The sequence below is a fragment of the Salvelinus fontinalis genome, chromosome 37 (assembly GCF_029448725.1).
Source record: "Salvelinus fontinalis isolate EN_2023a chromosome 37, ASM2944872v1, whole genome shotgun sequence".
NCBI classification, from domain to species: Eukaryota; Metazoa; Chordata; class Actinopteri; order Salmoniformes; family Salmonidae; genus Salvelinus; species Salvelinus fontinalis.
In genome coordinates, this window is record NC_074701.1 from 31,149,313 (window position 1) to 31,163,735 (window position 14,423).

At 42.5% G+C, this 14,423-nt stretch overlaps 1 protein-coding gene across 1 annotated transcript; it reads right to left on the reverse strand.

Annotated features, from left to right (window-relative positions):
* Positions 1–2,734: 2,734 nt before the first annotated feature.
* Positions 2,735–4,532, reverse strand: LOC129836511 (DNA damage-inducible transcript 4 protein-like). Its single transcript, XM_055902798.1, has 2 exons — positions 4,235–4,532; positions 2,735–3,948 (listed from the first exon to the last, which is right to left on the reverse strand). The coding sequence occupies exons 1-2, from the start codon at positions 4,410–4,412 to the stop codon at positions 3,434–3,436; spliced, it is 693 nt and encodes a 230-aa protein (XP_055758773.1). The 5' UTR covers positions 4,413–4,532; the 3' UTR covers positions 2,735–3,433.
* Between the last annotated feature and the right edge of the window lie 9,891 nt (positions 4,533–14,423).

Here is a 14,423-nt window from a genome sequence, read left to right on the forward strand (position 1 = left end):
CTATTTGCGAAACCAAGTGTAGATGTTGACATGACTGAGGGCAGGAGAGAATGGGGTGAGGACGTGAGATGGTGTGTGGAGATGGATAATCTGTTTTATTTGTTTTTAAGGATGTATACAGTTGGTTCAAATGATAGTCAGTGGAAGGGTGGGGGCAGGTGTGTATATCCCAGATTTCAACGTTAGAGTTTGTAAGCGATTAATTTATTAAGTGTCAGTCAGTATATGCAGCCGAGTTGATGGCCATGATTATAGGTTTTAGATTGGTGGAGGAGGTGAAACCACTCAGAGTTGCGATTTGCTCTGATTCTGCTGCAGTGTTGAGTAGTGTGAAGACGGGCAGGTCTGAGCTATATGGATCACTCCAATCCTCTACGGTGCTAGAGGCGGCTCAAAAATGATGTAGAGAACGTGTGTTGCGGCCATGGGGTCTATATATAGGGGCGAACCCCAGCCGAGTATTTCACTGTAAGACTACACCTGTTTGTATTCGGTGCATGTGACAAATAACATTTTGATTTGGACTATGGTGGATGCCTCGCCAGGCCAATGCAGTGAAATAATTCTGAAGTTTAAGATTTTTGATAAAGTGCATAATTACATTTTTCAATATATTGGATACATTTTTGTGTGTTTTTGTCTTCCAGAGGAAGGCTTGCTGTATCTTGCTCATCATTTCGGAGACTCTGACTTGTACCAAAGGGCTCAGCGGATGGGAACGCCTACGACTGTCGGAGATTCAGATCACGATACAGGGATAAGAACCCACAGACATACAGAAGGGTACGTTGTAATGGTGGGCACCAATATCTAAAATTCCCACAGACATACAGAAGGGTACGTTGTAATGGTGGGCACCAATATCTAAAATTCCCACAGACATACACACATATAAATTAATGCTAAACACAAATCACAACTGCTGCTGCCAGACTCCTATTATGATTGCCAAATACTGCACAATTTAAACACTTGCCCCCAAATCCCCCCTTCCCCAAAACACATGTAAATATTGGACTATAAATTCTACCTTACTGTATTATTCTTATGGTGAAATGTTTATTATATTCTACTGAGCCATTTACTTTATGTTTGTATTCTTATCTTTTATTATTTCTTATTGTTGTTGCATTGTCAAGAAGGAAGCTGCAAGTAAGCATTTCATTGGCTGGTGTATACCACGTGTATCCTGTACGACTAATAAAACTTGAAAATTATATCAGTATCGCTTGATACTGTTTTGACTTCTAAATTGTTTGATTTGGGTTTGATATCGATATGAGCAAGACCTATTGTGATATCGGTTTATCCTTCCTGTTAACCTATGCTATTATGTTAAAAAAAAGCATACATGGCTGTTCCTGCATGCACAAAATCCTGTTGCAGATGTTCACATGCTCTCAACTTAATATACTTAACGTGAGCATTTTTCTCCAATTAAAAAAATCCTTGAACATGTGGTAGGTAGCCTAGTAGAGTGTTGGGCCAGTAACCGAAAGGTCGCTGGTTAGAATACCCAAGCTGACAAGGTGAAGTCTGTCTGTGCCCTTGAGCAAGGCTCCAGGGGCGCCATACTACCATGGCTGACTCTATAAAAACAACACATTTCACTGCATCTGTGACAATACATTTCTTTTTTTCAGGTTTAGGCAATTTAGTTCATTTGGCAATGTGAAACCAACCACACCAACTGTAAATAAAATACTACAGCTCAGAACTATGTGTGAAATGCCCTTACTTGCCTGCTGATAGATCATTGACAGTGGATGGGTTTCCCATTGCATTTAAGCTGGTTGACTAAAGTTAGGCTCCCAGAACATTCCCACCTGGCCAAATGGGCAATCAGCAACCAGTTCAAATTCACAGATCCGTGAAAGTGAAACACAAATTAACTTTTACACTGTTCCAATATTTTTTATTAACCAATGTGTTATTAAAAAAAATGTAACTGAATGATGGCCATGATTAACATTTTTGATGTGTGCTTGCATGACCTGCTGACCATCTGCTCTGATTTGAACCTCAATGGAAAAGGTTCTGTTGTTGGAGATCCATTTGATGTTTTGATTGCTCCATACTTATTTTCCCCCTCAGATTATTTGGTACTTGAATCGAATGTGAAGAAATCAATAGACAACGCTCTATTCAAGCCAACACACACAAATTGGAGCGTAAGATTGGAGCAGCAATTAGAGAGAAAATGCCTTGCAGACATATGGGCTGTGGGGGGACCCCTCTCTCTCTGCACACTCCTGCGGACAGACTTAACTTCCTGTAGAACTGTGAAACAAACTGACCAGGTGATGGCTGGTTTAATAACAAACACTAGTGTTTATCTCTTTTTTTTAAGCCTAGCAATGTATTTTTGAATGAGATACTGCTACAGCTGCTATAATAAAAGCTCTTTCCCATATTATGCTTTGATAAACATTTAGAAGAACCAACTCAAGGTCTTTAAGGATAGACATCTGAGCCAGTTTTTATAACATTTATAGTTAGTACCTGTATATACCATACATTGTTATTACATGGGGTAGATGGAATTATGTAGCTAATGTAATTATATAATTGAATGTACCCTGTGGATTTGCTTGTAGCTTGGTGGATTGCAAATTATTGCACAAATGAATCTGTATTTATTAAAATGAAACAAATGTTTCATTATAATCACTATATAATGACCTAGTGTAGTTTTATTTTATTACAGAGACAAATATTTGATCCACGAACAAAATATTTCACATGGATATTTTAATTTGAAAATGTATTTTAGTTTTTCAGTTTCAAGTTCTTGAAGGAAAGTACAAAAAGCAGTTCAGGTGAATATGAGTATCAATACTGTCTAATCAAATTCATAGTTTTGCATTGTCTTAATCGCCATATCTTACATTCAATTGTCTCCACATGTCAATTGATGTGGAAAAGCTGCCATAAGATGTGTTCCCTAGAAAACATTCAATACATTTTAGCATATACAAAAAAAACTACATGGTTAACATTGTTGCACAATCTTTTTTTGCCCCACTATGGGAATTAAGAGCATCTTCAGAATTTGACTATTCAGGGTACCTACACACCCTCAGACGTGGAGTGAGTTTTCTTTAGGTATATTGGTGACCACATTGGAATATCTGAAACCACTTCTATCACAAAGAGCCATACAAGGCTTCTCTCAATGTAGTGTTGTCTTTAGTCCAGAGTCATAGACAATATTATATACATCAGACCAGAGTCAGACAACATTAAATACATCCGACCAGAGTCAAACTATTGAAGCATGCTTGATTTGCACTTTTGGGAACATTACACTGGTTCCATTGTAGCAGGCAAACCAAACAAAGTGCAGCATACTAAGTATATCAAAGTATTTCAGATATGTATTATTAGACTCAGGTCTGATATCTACTACAAAACACTCATAGCTCTTGCCAGGTCAGCACTCTTCAACAAGCAGCTCTCCTGAACTATACAGCTTTCTTTTGATAGCCCTGAACCCGGTACTGAGCCTGAGTGTGTGTCTCCCACTCTGCCTCTGGGGGGACACAGCCCTCCGGCCCCCAAAGAGTCTCTGCACCTTGGGCCACAACCCCCCCACCTCTGGCCGTAGCACGAGGGTGAGATGGAAGGTAGGAACCAGGTTATGGTCAACGGCTATCTGCTCCACACTACACAGTTCTCCTTGTTGGTCCCCCTGCTCCACACACAGGTCAATGAGCGCCCCCTTGAGGCCGCAAGGCTCACTAGCAGCCAGATGGAGAAGCTCCCTACTGATGTTGTGCAGGAGAGGATCTGGTAGGACCAGTTTGGAGCAGCACAGGACAGTGTCCGTAGCGTCGGAGAGGCTCTCGACAATGGTCTTTACAATATGGGCACAGAGAGACTCCTCCAGTGGGCTGTAGAAGAGACCGCTGTCAGACTCTGATATCATGGACATGTCTGTGACTGATCCTGGAACAGAAAAGAAAACGATAGGGGTACTTTTCATTCATTGTACTGTATAGTGCTGTAACAATCGGTCTTGAGGAACTTTTTCATATGAAGCTTATGGATAAGCAACTATTGATGCCAAGAAAAAAAGTGTTATACTTTTAAATCTGTTTTGGAATCAATATTGCTGCATACCTTTTGTGTGATACATTATTTTGCAACGTTGTAGCAATCCTCCTAAATAAAGCAAAGACAGTAGGCTACTCCTCACTCAGACAAAAGGCTGCGGTGCTAAACAAACACTCACCAGTGTCACTATTCCAACTGCAATGATCTTTGTCTGCCAACCGTTGATTGATCCTTTTGATTACGGTTAGTTTATGCACCAGATTCCCCCAGGACAACCGTTGAGAACCCAGGTCTTCCTGCTGGGAGGAAGGGAAACTGTCGTCCAGTGAGTTGTTATGAGAAAACATAAAGTACATTTTTTAAACCCGTTGACGGTGAAATAATAAATAAAACAAGTGCTAAGAGTGCTATGTCTTTCACCACCGACCAGACCAGCTGGACTACACCAAAGACAATAATAGATTGGAACTAGCTAAATAAATAGCCGCGTAAACACTCCTCCCACATATGGCTACCGACCAATCAGATGATCTCACACGTTCCCAACGTCCTAACTTAACGAATTAGCGAGTGCCAAGGTCGTCACTAGTTATTACAGCCACAAGATCATAAAGCCCGCCTATTTCTACAATTCATATTTTTTAAATCTGATTTTATTTAAATCCTAACCCTTTCCTTAACCAAGTTGCTAACCGTATACATAACCTTAAATTAAGAAAAAAAAATGTTTGCATAAATTTTTCCTATGTAGCCAATATTTACTTTGTAGCTGTGGTAACTACTGGAAACCAGCTTGCCCTGTAACATTTTGGGTCCTTTGATGAAGCCCCCCCACCTCCCGGAGCCCCGAGCCCTGTGCCCCCCCCCCCCCCCCCCTCTAAGCTCCACCCCTCTCAACTTTACTGTCAAACGCCACGAATCCCACGTAACCCACGTACCCAAAGATAGTATCGTCTATCCCCACACCAACCCTTGAAATGTACACAATTTGGTATTTCTCAAGGGAGAAAATGACATTTGGAGACGGTGCATGCACTGTAATACTATGTCATGACCCTGGAACAGTAAACGTTCCCAGTTTTGGGGAAGTGAACTACATTTTGCAGTAGCTTGGTGGTAGTTTAAAAAGTAGTTAATTTATTTTTTACATGTAGCAGTGTAGCTAACTACTGGAACTACACACTACTTATTTTGCTGAAATAAAATATGGGTAAAGTAGGTAATAGCCTCATTTCCTTTCTTTTTTTGGTATTAGACCTGCTTAATTCTCACTTGAACATCATTTTTGTGTTTAATATGCTAAATTACAGATTGTATTAACATATAACCCCAAAGGGATTTGTTTTTTATAATTTGTAGTCTACGACATTTCAGATTTTGCCTAAATATGATCATGTTTCACAGAGAAGTTTGGATGTAGTGAACTACTTTTTCAAAGTAATTTAGTTAAGTAAACTATATGTTTTCTTAACGGTAGCTTTAGTGTAGCTTAATCTTCCAGTGTGAAGTAATTGGTAACCTATATTTTCAGAGTAGCTACGCCAACACTGAATGTTTCTAGTTATTTCATGACATTTAATTTAAGCTTTGCTTTCTGATATCTGGGGCATGTATGCCACCTAGGCATCATCTTGAGTAATTTGACATACAGTGTGGCAAAAAAGTATTTAGTCAGCCACCAATTGTGCAAGTTCTCCCACTTAAAAAGAATGAATGGGGCCATGTATCGTGAGATTGAATGAAAACCTCCTTCCATCAGCAAGGGCATTGAAGATGAAACGTGGCTGGGTCTTTCAGCATGACAATGATCCCAAACACACCGCCCGGGCAACGAAGGAGTGGCTTCGTAAGAAGCATTTCAAGGTCCTGGAGTGGCCTAGCCAGTCTCCAGATCTCAACCCCATAGAAAATCTTTGGAGGGAGTTGAAAGTCTGTGTTGCCCAGCAACAGCCCCAAAACATCACTGCTCTAGAGGAGATCTGCATGGAGGAATGGGCCAAAATACCAGCAACAGTGTGTGAAAATCTTGTGAAGACTTACAGAAAACGTTTGACCTCTGTCATTGCCAACAAAGGGTATATAACAAAGTATTGAGATAAACTTTTGTTATTGACCAAATACTTATTTTCCACCATAATTTGCAAATAAAATAATAAAAAATCCTACAATGTGATTTTCTGGATTTTTTTTCTAATTTTGTCTGTCATAGTTGAAGTGTACCTATGATGAAAATTACAGGCCTCTCTCATCTTTTTAAGTGGGAGAACTTGCACAATTGGTGGCTGACTAAATACTTTTTTGCCCCACTGTATGTATTAAAGTCAGTAGACAAGAGGTAAATCTTTTATTTTAATTTTGACTCCAATGGGACACAATGGTCATGTAGATATGGCCATAAAATTGCAACCATCGATGGCTACCAGATTATAACCTGGGCTTCGTTTTTCAAAATGTTCAATGGTGATCAGATTATCCCGATTCTGTAAAACTGCATTTAGACGGTCAACACAATTCTGATCTTTTTTTTCACTAAATTGTTATTTTGTCCAATCAGATCAGTTCTAAAAACAGATCTGATGTTGAAGAGATCTGATGTGAATGGTCAAAAGACCAATTATTGGAAGATATATCAGAATTGGGCTGGCTAACTAAACCCAGCCTAATATTATTTTGTTGCAATCCAGGATCAGATCGATCTAGCTGTTTTTGAGACGGTTTTTCAGAAAAAAATCTGATAGGATCATTTTGATCCAGATACCACAATATCAAAATCACAGAATCCATATTTTCAGTGCATCGAACAGGCCTACACCATGCCATCTACTGGACAGGTTAGGGTACTACTTCTATACTGTAAACTACACACATGAAGGTACCTAAGATGAAACATAATATAGCCTGCATATCACTTGTAAGTACATTAATTTATTTGACACTTCTCAATATAACTGACCACATACCAGGGGAGAACGACTGTCCCCTTTCGTTAAAACCACGGAAGTTCAAGGCATTAGCGGTACTACAGGCATTAGCAGAAAACAGGATCCCCCATGATAGCGTATGGAAATATGGCAATCTTCGTGTAAACATTTTTTTAAGACAATCGTGGTACAAGTAATTGCTTCTAATACATCAGATGTATGTCCTTGAACCAATAATTTTAATATCGCACTCAAAAGAAGAAGATAATGTACAGGTAACTGCCAAAATAATGGAAACACGATTAAATGAGTGATACAAAGGATATTGAAAGCAGGTGCTTTTCCACACAGGTGTGGTCCTTAGTTAATTAAGCAATTAACATCCCATCATGCTTAGGGTCATTTGTAAAAAATACTGGGCAGGGTATTATTTTGGCTACCATGTCTATGCCCCATAGGATGACATTGCCCCCATCCACAGGGCACAAGTGGTCACTGAATGGTTTGATCAGTCTGAAAACAATATAAACCATATTCTATGGCAGTCTCAGTCAACAGATCTCAACCCAACTGAACTCTTATGAGAGATTCTGGAGCTGCGCCTGAGACAGCATTTTCCACCACCATCAACAAAACACCAAATGATGGAATTTATCATAGAAGAATGGTGTCACATCCCTCCAATAGACACTTGTTTGAATCTAAGCCAAGGTCCATTGAAGCTGTTCTGACTCATTGAAGACACTTTATGTTGGTGTTTTCTTTATTTTGGCAGTTCCCTGTAGTTGCAGCCTGCAGTACCATAGTCGGCCTTCAACATAAGATACTTAATGAGCAGGGGCAGCACTGAGCTAGCCTGCAACATCACATCCTATGGTAGCTCAAACTGTGCATGTTATGTTTGAGACGCCATCTTAACTGACTTCATCTGGTTTCAATGCGCTATTGAGTCTTCACATATGAATTATCCAGATTTTCAGCAACTAAACTATTCTAAACACTAGCTTTTGAGTTTTGAAAAACAAAAACACTTAATCCTGATTAAAGTTCGGATTGGATCACCAAATCCAAATCCATATCTGGATGATCAGAAGAAAAATGTTCTGTTTTGAAGTTTCCAATTGTAACATTTCATCCAAACTGATTGCTGAAATGCGATCAGAAAAGTGGTCCCAGATGTGCCGTTGCTTCAAGAACTGTCATTATTACCCCTTCTTCTTGGGGGTCCCTAGTTACCACAGCCACAAAGTAATAAAGCTTGCCCATTTCTAAAATGTTTCTACAATCTGACCCCAACCTTAACCCTAACCTTAATCACACTGCCAACCGTATGCCTAACCCTAAACTTAAGTTAAAACCCTATTTTATAAATTTTTTTATAAATGTTTACAATATAGCCAACTTTGACTTTGTATCTGTGCTTGGTGGGTATTATCAAATCATTGCAAAATCACAACTTAAAATTGTGTAACATATGACCAGCTTTAGTCCTGCTTGCTACCAAAATCTTTCAAGGTTCGCCCTCTGGTGGATATTATGATCGGAACAACATTATCCAACTTTCAAGCAGACTGTAACGTCCGTCGTTAAATGAAGACCGTACATTTTCTTTAATTTCAAATGTTCCACCAAAAAACAATAAACAACTCAACACATGCAACACACAAAGACAAGATCCCACAACAGAAAGTGGGAAAAAGTGCTGCCTAAGTATGATCCCCAATCAGAGACAACGATAGACAGCTGCCTCTGATTGGGAACCATACTCGGCCAACAAAGAAATATAAACATAGATTTCCAACCCTAGTCACACCCTGACCTACCAAATAGAGAATATAAAGGATCTCTAAGGTCAGGGCGTGACACAGACTAAGGCCAATTTATCTATATGACAATCATTCTGTACCCTAGCTGCGGGAAGTAGGTGTGCTGAGGGTGCTGCAGCATCCCTGAGAAATCAGGAATACATTTTAAAAATGTAATATTTAAAATAAAATAATATTTTTACTAGTCCTGTATTAGCCAACCTTTATAGCCGTCTGTGGCATATGTAAAAGGTTTTCGTACCACTCAAACATCTTCCTGTGGCTTTGTTCCGTACAACTGAAATAAAGTATTTCATTGTCTACTGCGGAAAATCTACTGTGGCAATGATTACCCGACATGTTATATGAATGAAACACTAACATTGGTGTAGGCTACTGTTATTATTTTATTAGTCTCCAATTTATATAATCCATTAAATACAACAATACATTTGTCTCATATGGCCATTTCTTATCAAGATCATGATTAAAAATCCCTGGACTGCACATATTTGAAATGTATAATTTTATGAAGTAATATACTCCGTTTTTGTATCAAATTAACATTTAGTTTCAAAAAGTTATTTCAAATGGCATATATTATATCATTTTGCCATTTAAGGTGAGATAGGTTGCATTTAGACAGGCACCCAATTCTGATATTTATTTCACTAACAGTTAAGGTCTGAAAAAGATCTGATGTGAAACGATCTGATGTGATTGGTCAATAGACCAATTAGTGGAAAATACATCTGAATTGGGCTGCCTGTCTAAACATAGCCTTATAGGCCTACTACTTCTGTATTATTAAACTGTAATAGGCTAGGTATTTTTACATTAATCAGTCTTACAGTTTCCGAAGCTCCTGATAGTGTCACGTTCCTGACCTTATTTCCTTTGTTCAGTCTTGTTTAGTTGGTCAGGACGTGAGCTGGGTGGGCATTCTATGTTATGTGTTTCTATGTTGGGTTTATTGTTTGGCCTAATATGGTTCTCAATCAGGGGCAGGTGTTTGTCATCGTCTCTGATTGGGAACCATATTTAGGTAGGCTGTTTCTCACTGTTTGTTTGTGGGTGATTGTTCCTGTTTGCGCGTTCATTGTTTTTTCATTGTTCACTTGTTCAGGACTGTAGCGTCGTTGGTTTCGTTTTGTTTATTGTTTTGTTCGTATTGAAAGTAAGTGTTCCAATAAATATGGAAATGTACCACGCTGCATATTGGTCTGATCCTTGCTCCTCCTCAGACGAGGAGGATTACGACGATCGTTACAGATAGGTCGATATTTTCATGAGGGCGAGAGTAGAGAACCTAGATACAGATGTCTGGTATCATAATCACTTAAAATCAAATCAAATCAAATTGTATTGGTCACATACACATGGTTAGCAGATGATATTGTGAGTGTAGAGAAATGCTTGTGCTTCTAGTTCTGACAGTGCAGCAATATCTAACATGAAATCTAACAATTATACAACAACTACCTAATACACACAAATCTGAGTAAGACATAGAATAGGAAAATACACATATAAATATACGGATGAGCAATGGCAAAGCAGCATAGGCAAGATGCAATAGATGGTATAAAATACAGTATATACATATGAGACGAGTAATGCAAGATACAGTGGCTTGCGAAAGTATTCACCCCCCTTGGCATTTTTCCTATTTTGTTGCCTTACAACCTGGAATTAAACTCGATTTTTGGGGGGTATTATCTTTTGATTTACACAACATGCCTACCACTTTGAAGATACAAAATATGTTTTATTGTGAAACAAACAAGAAATAAGACAAAAAACTGAAAACTTGAGCGTGCATAACAATTCGCCCCCCCAAAGTCAATACTTTGTAGAGCCACCTTTTGCAGCAGTTACTGCTACAAGTCTCTTGGCACATCTAGCCACTGGGATGTTTGCCCATTCTTCAAGGCAAAACTGCTCCAGCTCCTTCAAGTTGGATTGGTTCCGCTGGTGTACAGCAATATTTAAGTCATACCACAGATTTTCAATTGGATTGAGGTCTGGGATTTGACTAGGCCATTCCAAGACATTTAAATGTTTCCCCTTAAACCACTTGAGTGTTGCTTTAGCAGCATGCTTAGGGTCATTGTCCTGCTGGAAGGTGAACCTCTGTCCCAGTCGCAAATCTCTGAAAGACTGAAACAGGTTTACCTCAAGAATTTCCCTGTATTTAGCACCATCCATCACTCCTTCAATTCTGACCAGTTTCCCAGTCCCTGCCGATGAAAAACCATCCCCACAGCATGATGCTGCCACCACCATGCTTCACTGTGGGGATGGTATTCTCGGGGTGATGACGGGTGTCTGGTTTGCGCCAGAGATAGAGTTTTCCTTGATGGCCAAAAAGCTCAATTTTAGTCTCATCTGACCAATGTACCTTCTTCCATATGTTTGGGGAGTCTCCCACATGGCATTTGGCAAACACCAAATGTGTTTGCATATTTATTTCATTAAGCAATGGCTTTTTTCTGGCCACTCTTCTGTAAAGCCCAGCTCTGTGGAGTGTACGGCTTAAAGTGGTCCGATGGACAGATACTCCAATTTCCGCTGTGGAGCTTTGCAGCTCCTTCAGGGTTATTTCTGGTCTCTTTGTTGCCTCTCTGATTAATACCCTCCTTGCCTGGTCCGTGAGTTTTGGTGGGCGGCCCTCTCTTGGCAGGTTTGTTGTGGTTCCATATTCTTTCAATTTTTTAATAATGGATTTAATGGTGCTCCGTGGGATGTTCAACGTTTCTGATATTTTTTTATAACCCAACCCTGATCTGTACTTCTCCACAACTTTGTGCCTGACCTGTTTGGAGAGCTCCTTGGTCTTCATGGTGCCGCTTGCTTGGTGGTACCCCTTGCTTAGTGGTGTTACAGACTCTGGGCCCTTTCAGAACAAGTGAATATATACTGAGATCATGTGACATCATGTGACACTTAGATTGCACACAGGTGGACTTTATTTAACTAATTACGTGACTTTTGAAGGTAATTGGTTGCACCAGATCTTATTTAGGAGCTTCATAGCAAAATGCATATGCACGCACCACTTTTTCATATTTTATTTATTATAATTGTTTTTAACAAGTTTTCATTTTAATTTCACTTCACCAATTTAGATTATTTTGGTTATGTCCATTACATGAAATCCAAATAAAAATCCATTTAAATGACAGGTTGTAATGCAACAAAATAGGAAAAACGCCAAGGGGGATGAATACTTTTGCAAGGCACTGTATGTGAACATTATTAAAGTTGTAACGAAAGTCATCTGGAGAAGGAGAGGAGGACCAAAGTGCAGCGTGGTACGTCTCCATAACTTTTAATCAAGATGAATACACAAACAAAAACAACAAAACGACCAACGAACAGTTCTGACAGGTGCAACAAACACTAACCAGAAAATAATCACCCACAACTCAAAGTGGGACAACAGGCTACCTAAATATGGTTCTCAATCAGAGACAATGATAGACAGCTGCCTCTGATTGAGAACCACACACGGCCAAACACAAAGAAATAGACAACAAAGAACACCAGACATAGAATGCCCACCCCAACTCACGCCCTGACCGACCAAAATAGAGACATAAAAAGGATCTCTACGGTCAGGGCATGACAGTACCCCCCCCCCCCCCCCCCCAAAGGTGCGGACTCTGGCCGCAAAACCTGAACCTATAGGGGAGGGTCTGGGTGGGCATTTCATCGCGGTGGCGGCTCTGGTGCGGGACGTGGACCATTACCGCCGACCCCAGACCGGGGACCCTCGCGGCGGGCCCCGGACAGGAGGGCGACTCTGGCTGCTCCGGACAGGAGGGCGACTCTGGCTGCTCCGGACAGGAGGGAGACTTTGGCTGCTCCGGACAGGAGGGCGACTCTGGCTGCTCCGGACAGGAGGGAGACTTTGGCTGCTCCGGACAGGAGGGAGACTCTGGCTGCCCCGGACAGGGGGGCGACTGTGGCTGCTCCGGACAGGAGGGAGACTCTGGCTGCTCCGGACAGGAGGGAGACTCTGGCTGCTCCGGACAGGAGGGAGACTCTGGCTGCTCCGGACAGGAGGGAGACTCTGGCTGCTCCGGACAGGAGGGAGACTCTGGCTGCTCCGGACAGGAGGGAGACTCTGGCTGCTCCGGACAGGAGGGAGACTCTGGCTGCTCCGGACATGAGGGAGACTCTGGCTGCTCCGGACATGAGGGAGACTCTGGCTGCTCCGGACAGGAGGGAGACTCTGGCTGCTCTGGACAGGAGGTAGACTCTGGCTGCTCCGGACAGGAGGGAGACTCTGGCTGCTCCGGACAGGAGGTAGACTCTGGCTGCTCCGGACAGGAGGGAGACTCTGGCTGCTCCGGACAGGAGGGAGACTCTGGCTGCTCCGGACAGGAGACTCTGGCTGCTCCTGACTGAAGCCCGTTGCTGCTGGCTCCGGACTAGAGGGCATCGCTGGAGACTCCGGACTAGAGGGCGTCGCTGGAGGCTCCGGACAGGAGGGCGTCGCTAGAGGCTCCGGACTAGAGGGCGTCGCTGGAGGCTCCGGACTAGAGGGCGTCGCTGGAGGCTCCGGACTAGAGGGCGACGCTGGAGGCTCCGGACTAGAGGGCGACGCTGCAGGCTCCGGACTAGAGGGCGTCGCTGGAGGCTCCGGACTAGAGGGCGTCGTTGGAGGCTCCGGACTAGAGGGCGACGCTGGAGGCTCCGGACTAGAGGGCGTTGCTGGAGGCTACGGACTAGAGGGTGTCGCTGGAGGCTCCGGACTAGAGGGTGTTGTTGGAGGCTCCGGACTAGCGTCCTTCGTTGGAGACCTCATGCCATAACTCCTCACTGGAGACCTCGTGCCATAACTCCTCACTGGAGGCTTCGTGCCATGGATCATCACAGGAGGCTTCGTGCCATGGATCATCACTGGAGGCTTCGTGCCATGGATCACCACTGGAGGCTTCTTGCCATGGATCATCGTTGGAGGCTTCGTGCCATGGATCATCACTGGAGGCTTCGTGCCATGGATTATCACTGGAGGCTTCGTGCCATGCATCATCACTGGAAGCTTATTGCCATGGATCATCACAGGAGGCTTGGCTCTGGGAGAAGGCACAGGACTCACCAGGCTGGGGAGACATGCAGGAGGCATTGTCCTTGGCCGAGGCACCGGATACATTGGGCCGTGGAGGCGCACTGGAGGTCTCGAGAAAAAAGCCTGCACAACCCGTCCTGGCTGTATGGTAACTTTGGCCCTGCATCTGCAGGGTGCAGGCACAGGACGCACTGGGCTGTGCAGACGCACTGAAGACACAGTGCGCAAAGCTGGCGAAGGATAACCCAGACCGAGGAGATGCACTGGAGACCAGATGCGCTGAGCCGGCATCATCCCGCCTGGCTCGATGCCCACTCTAGCCCGGCAGATGCGAGGAACTGCGATGTAATGTACCAGACTAAGCACACGTACTGGAGACACCGTGCGCTCCACTGCATAACACGGTGCCTGACCAGTACGACCAGTACGACTGACCAGTGCAGTGTGGTACGTATCCATAACTTTTAATCAAGATGAATACACGAACAAAAACAACAAAACGACCAACGAACAGTTCTGACAGGTGCAACAAACCCTAACCAGAAAATAATCACCCACAAATCA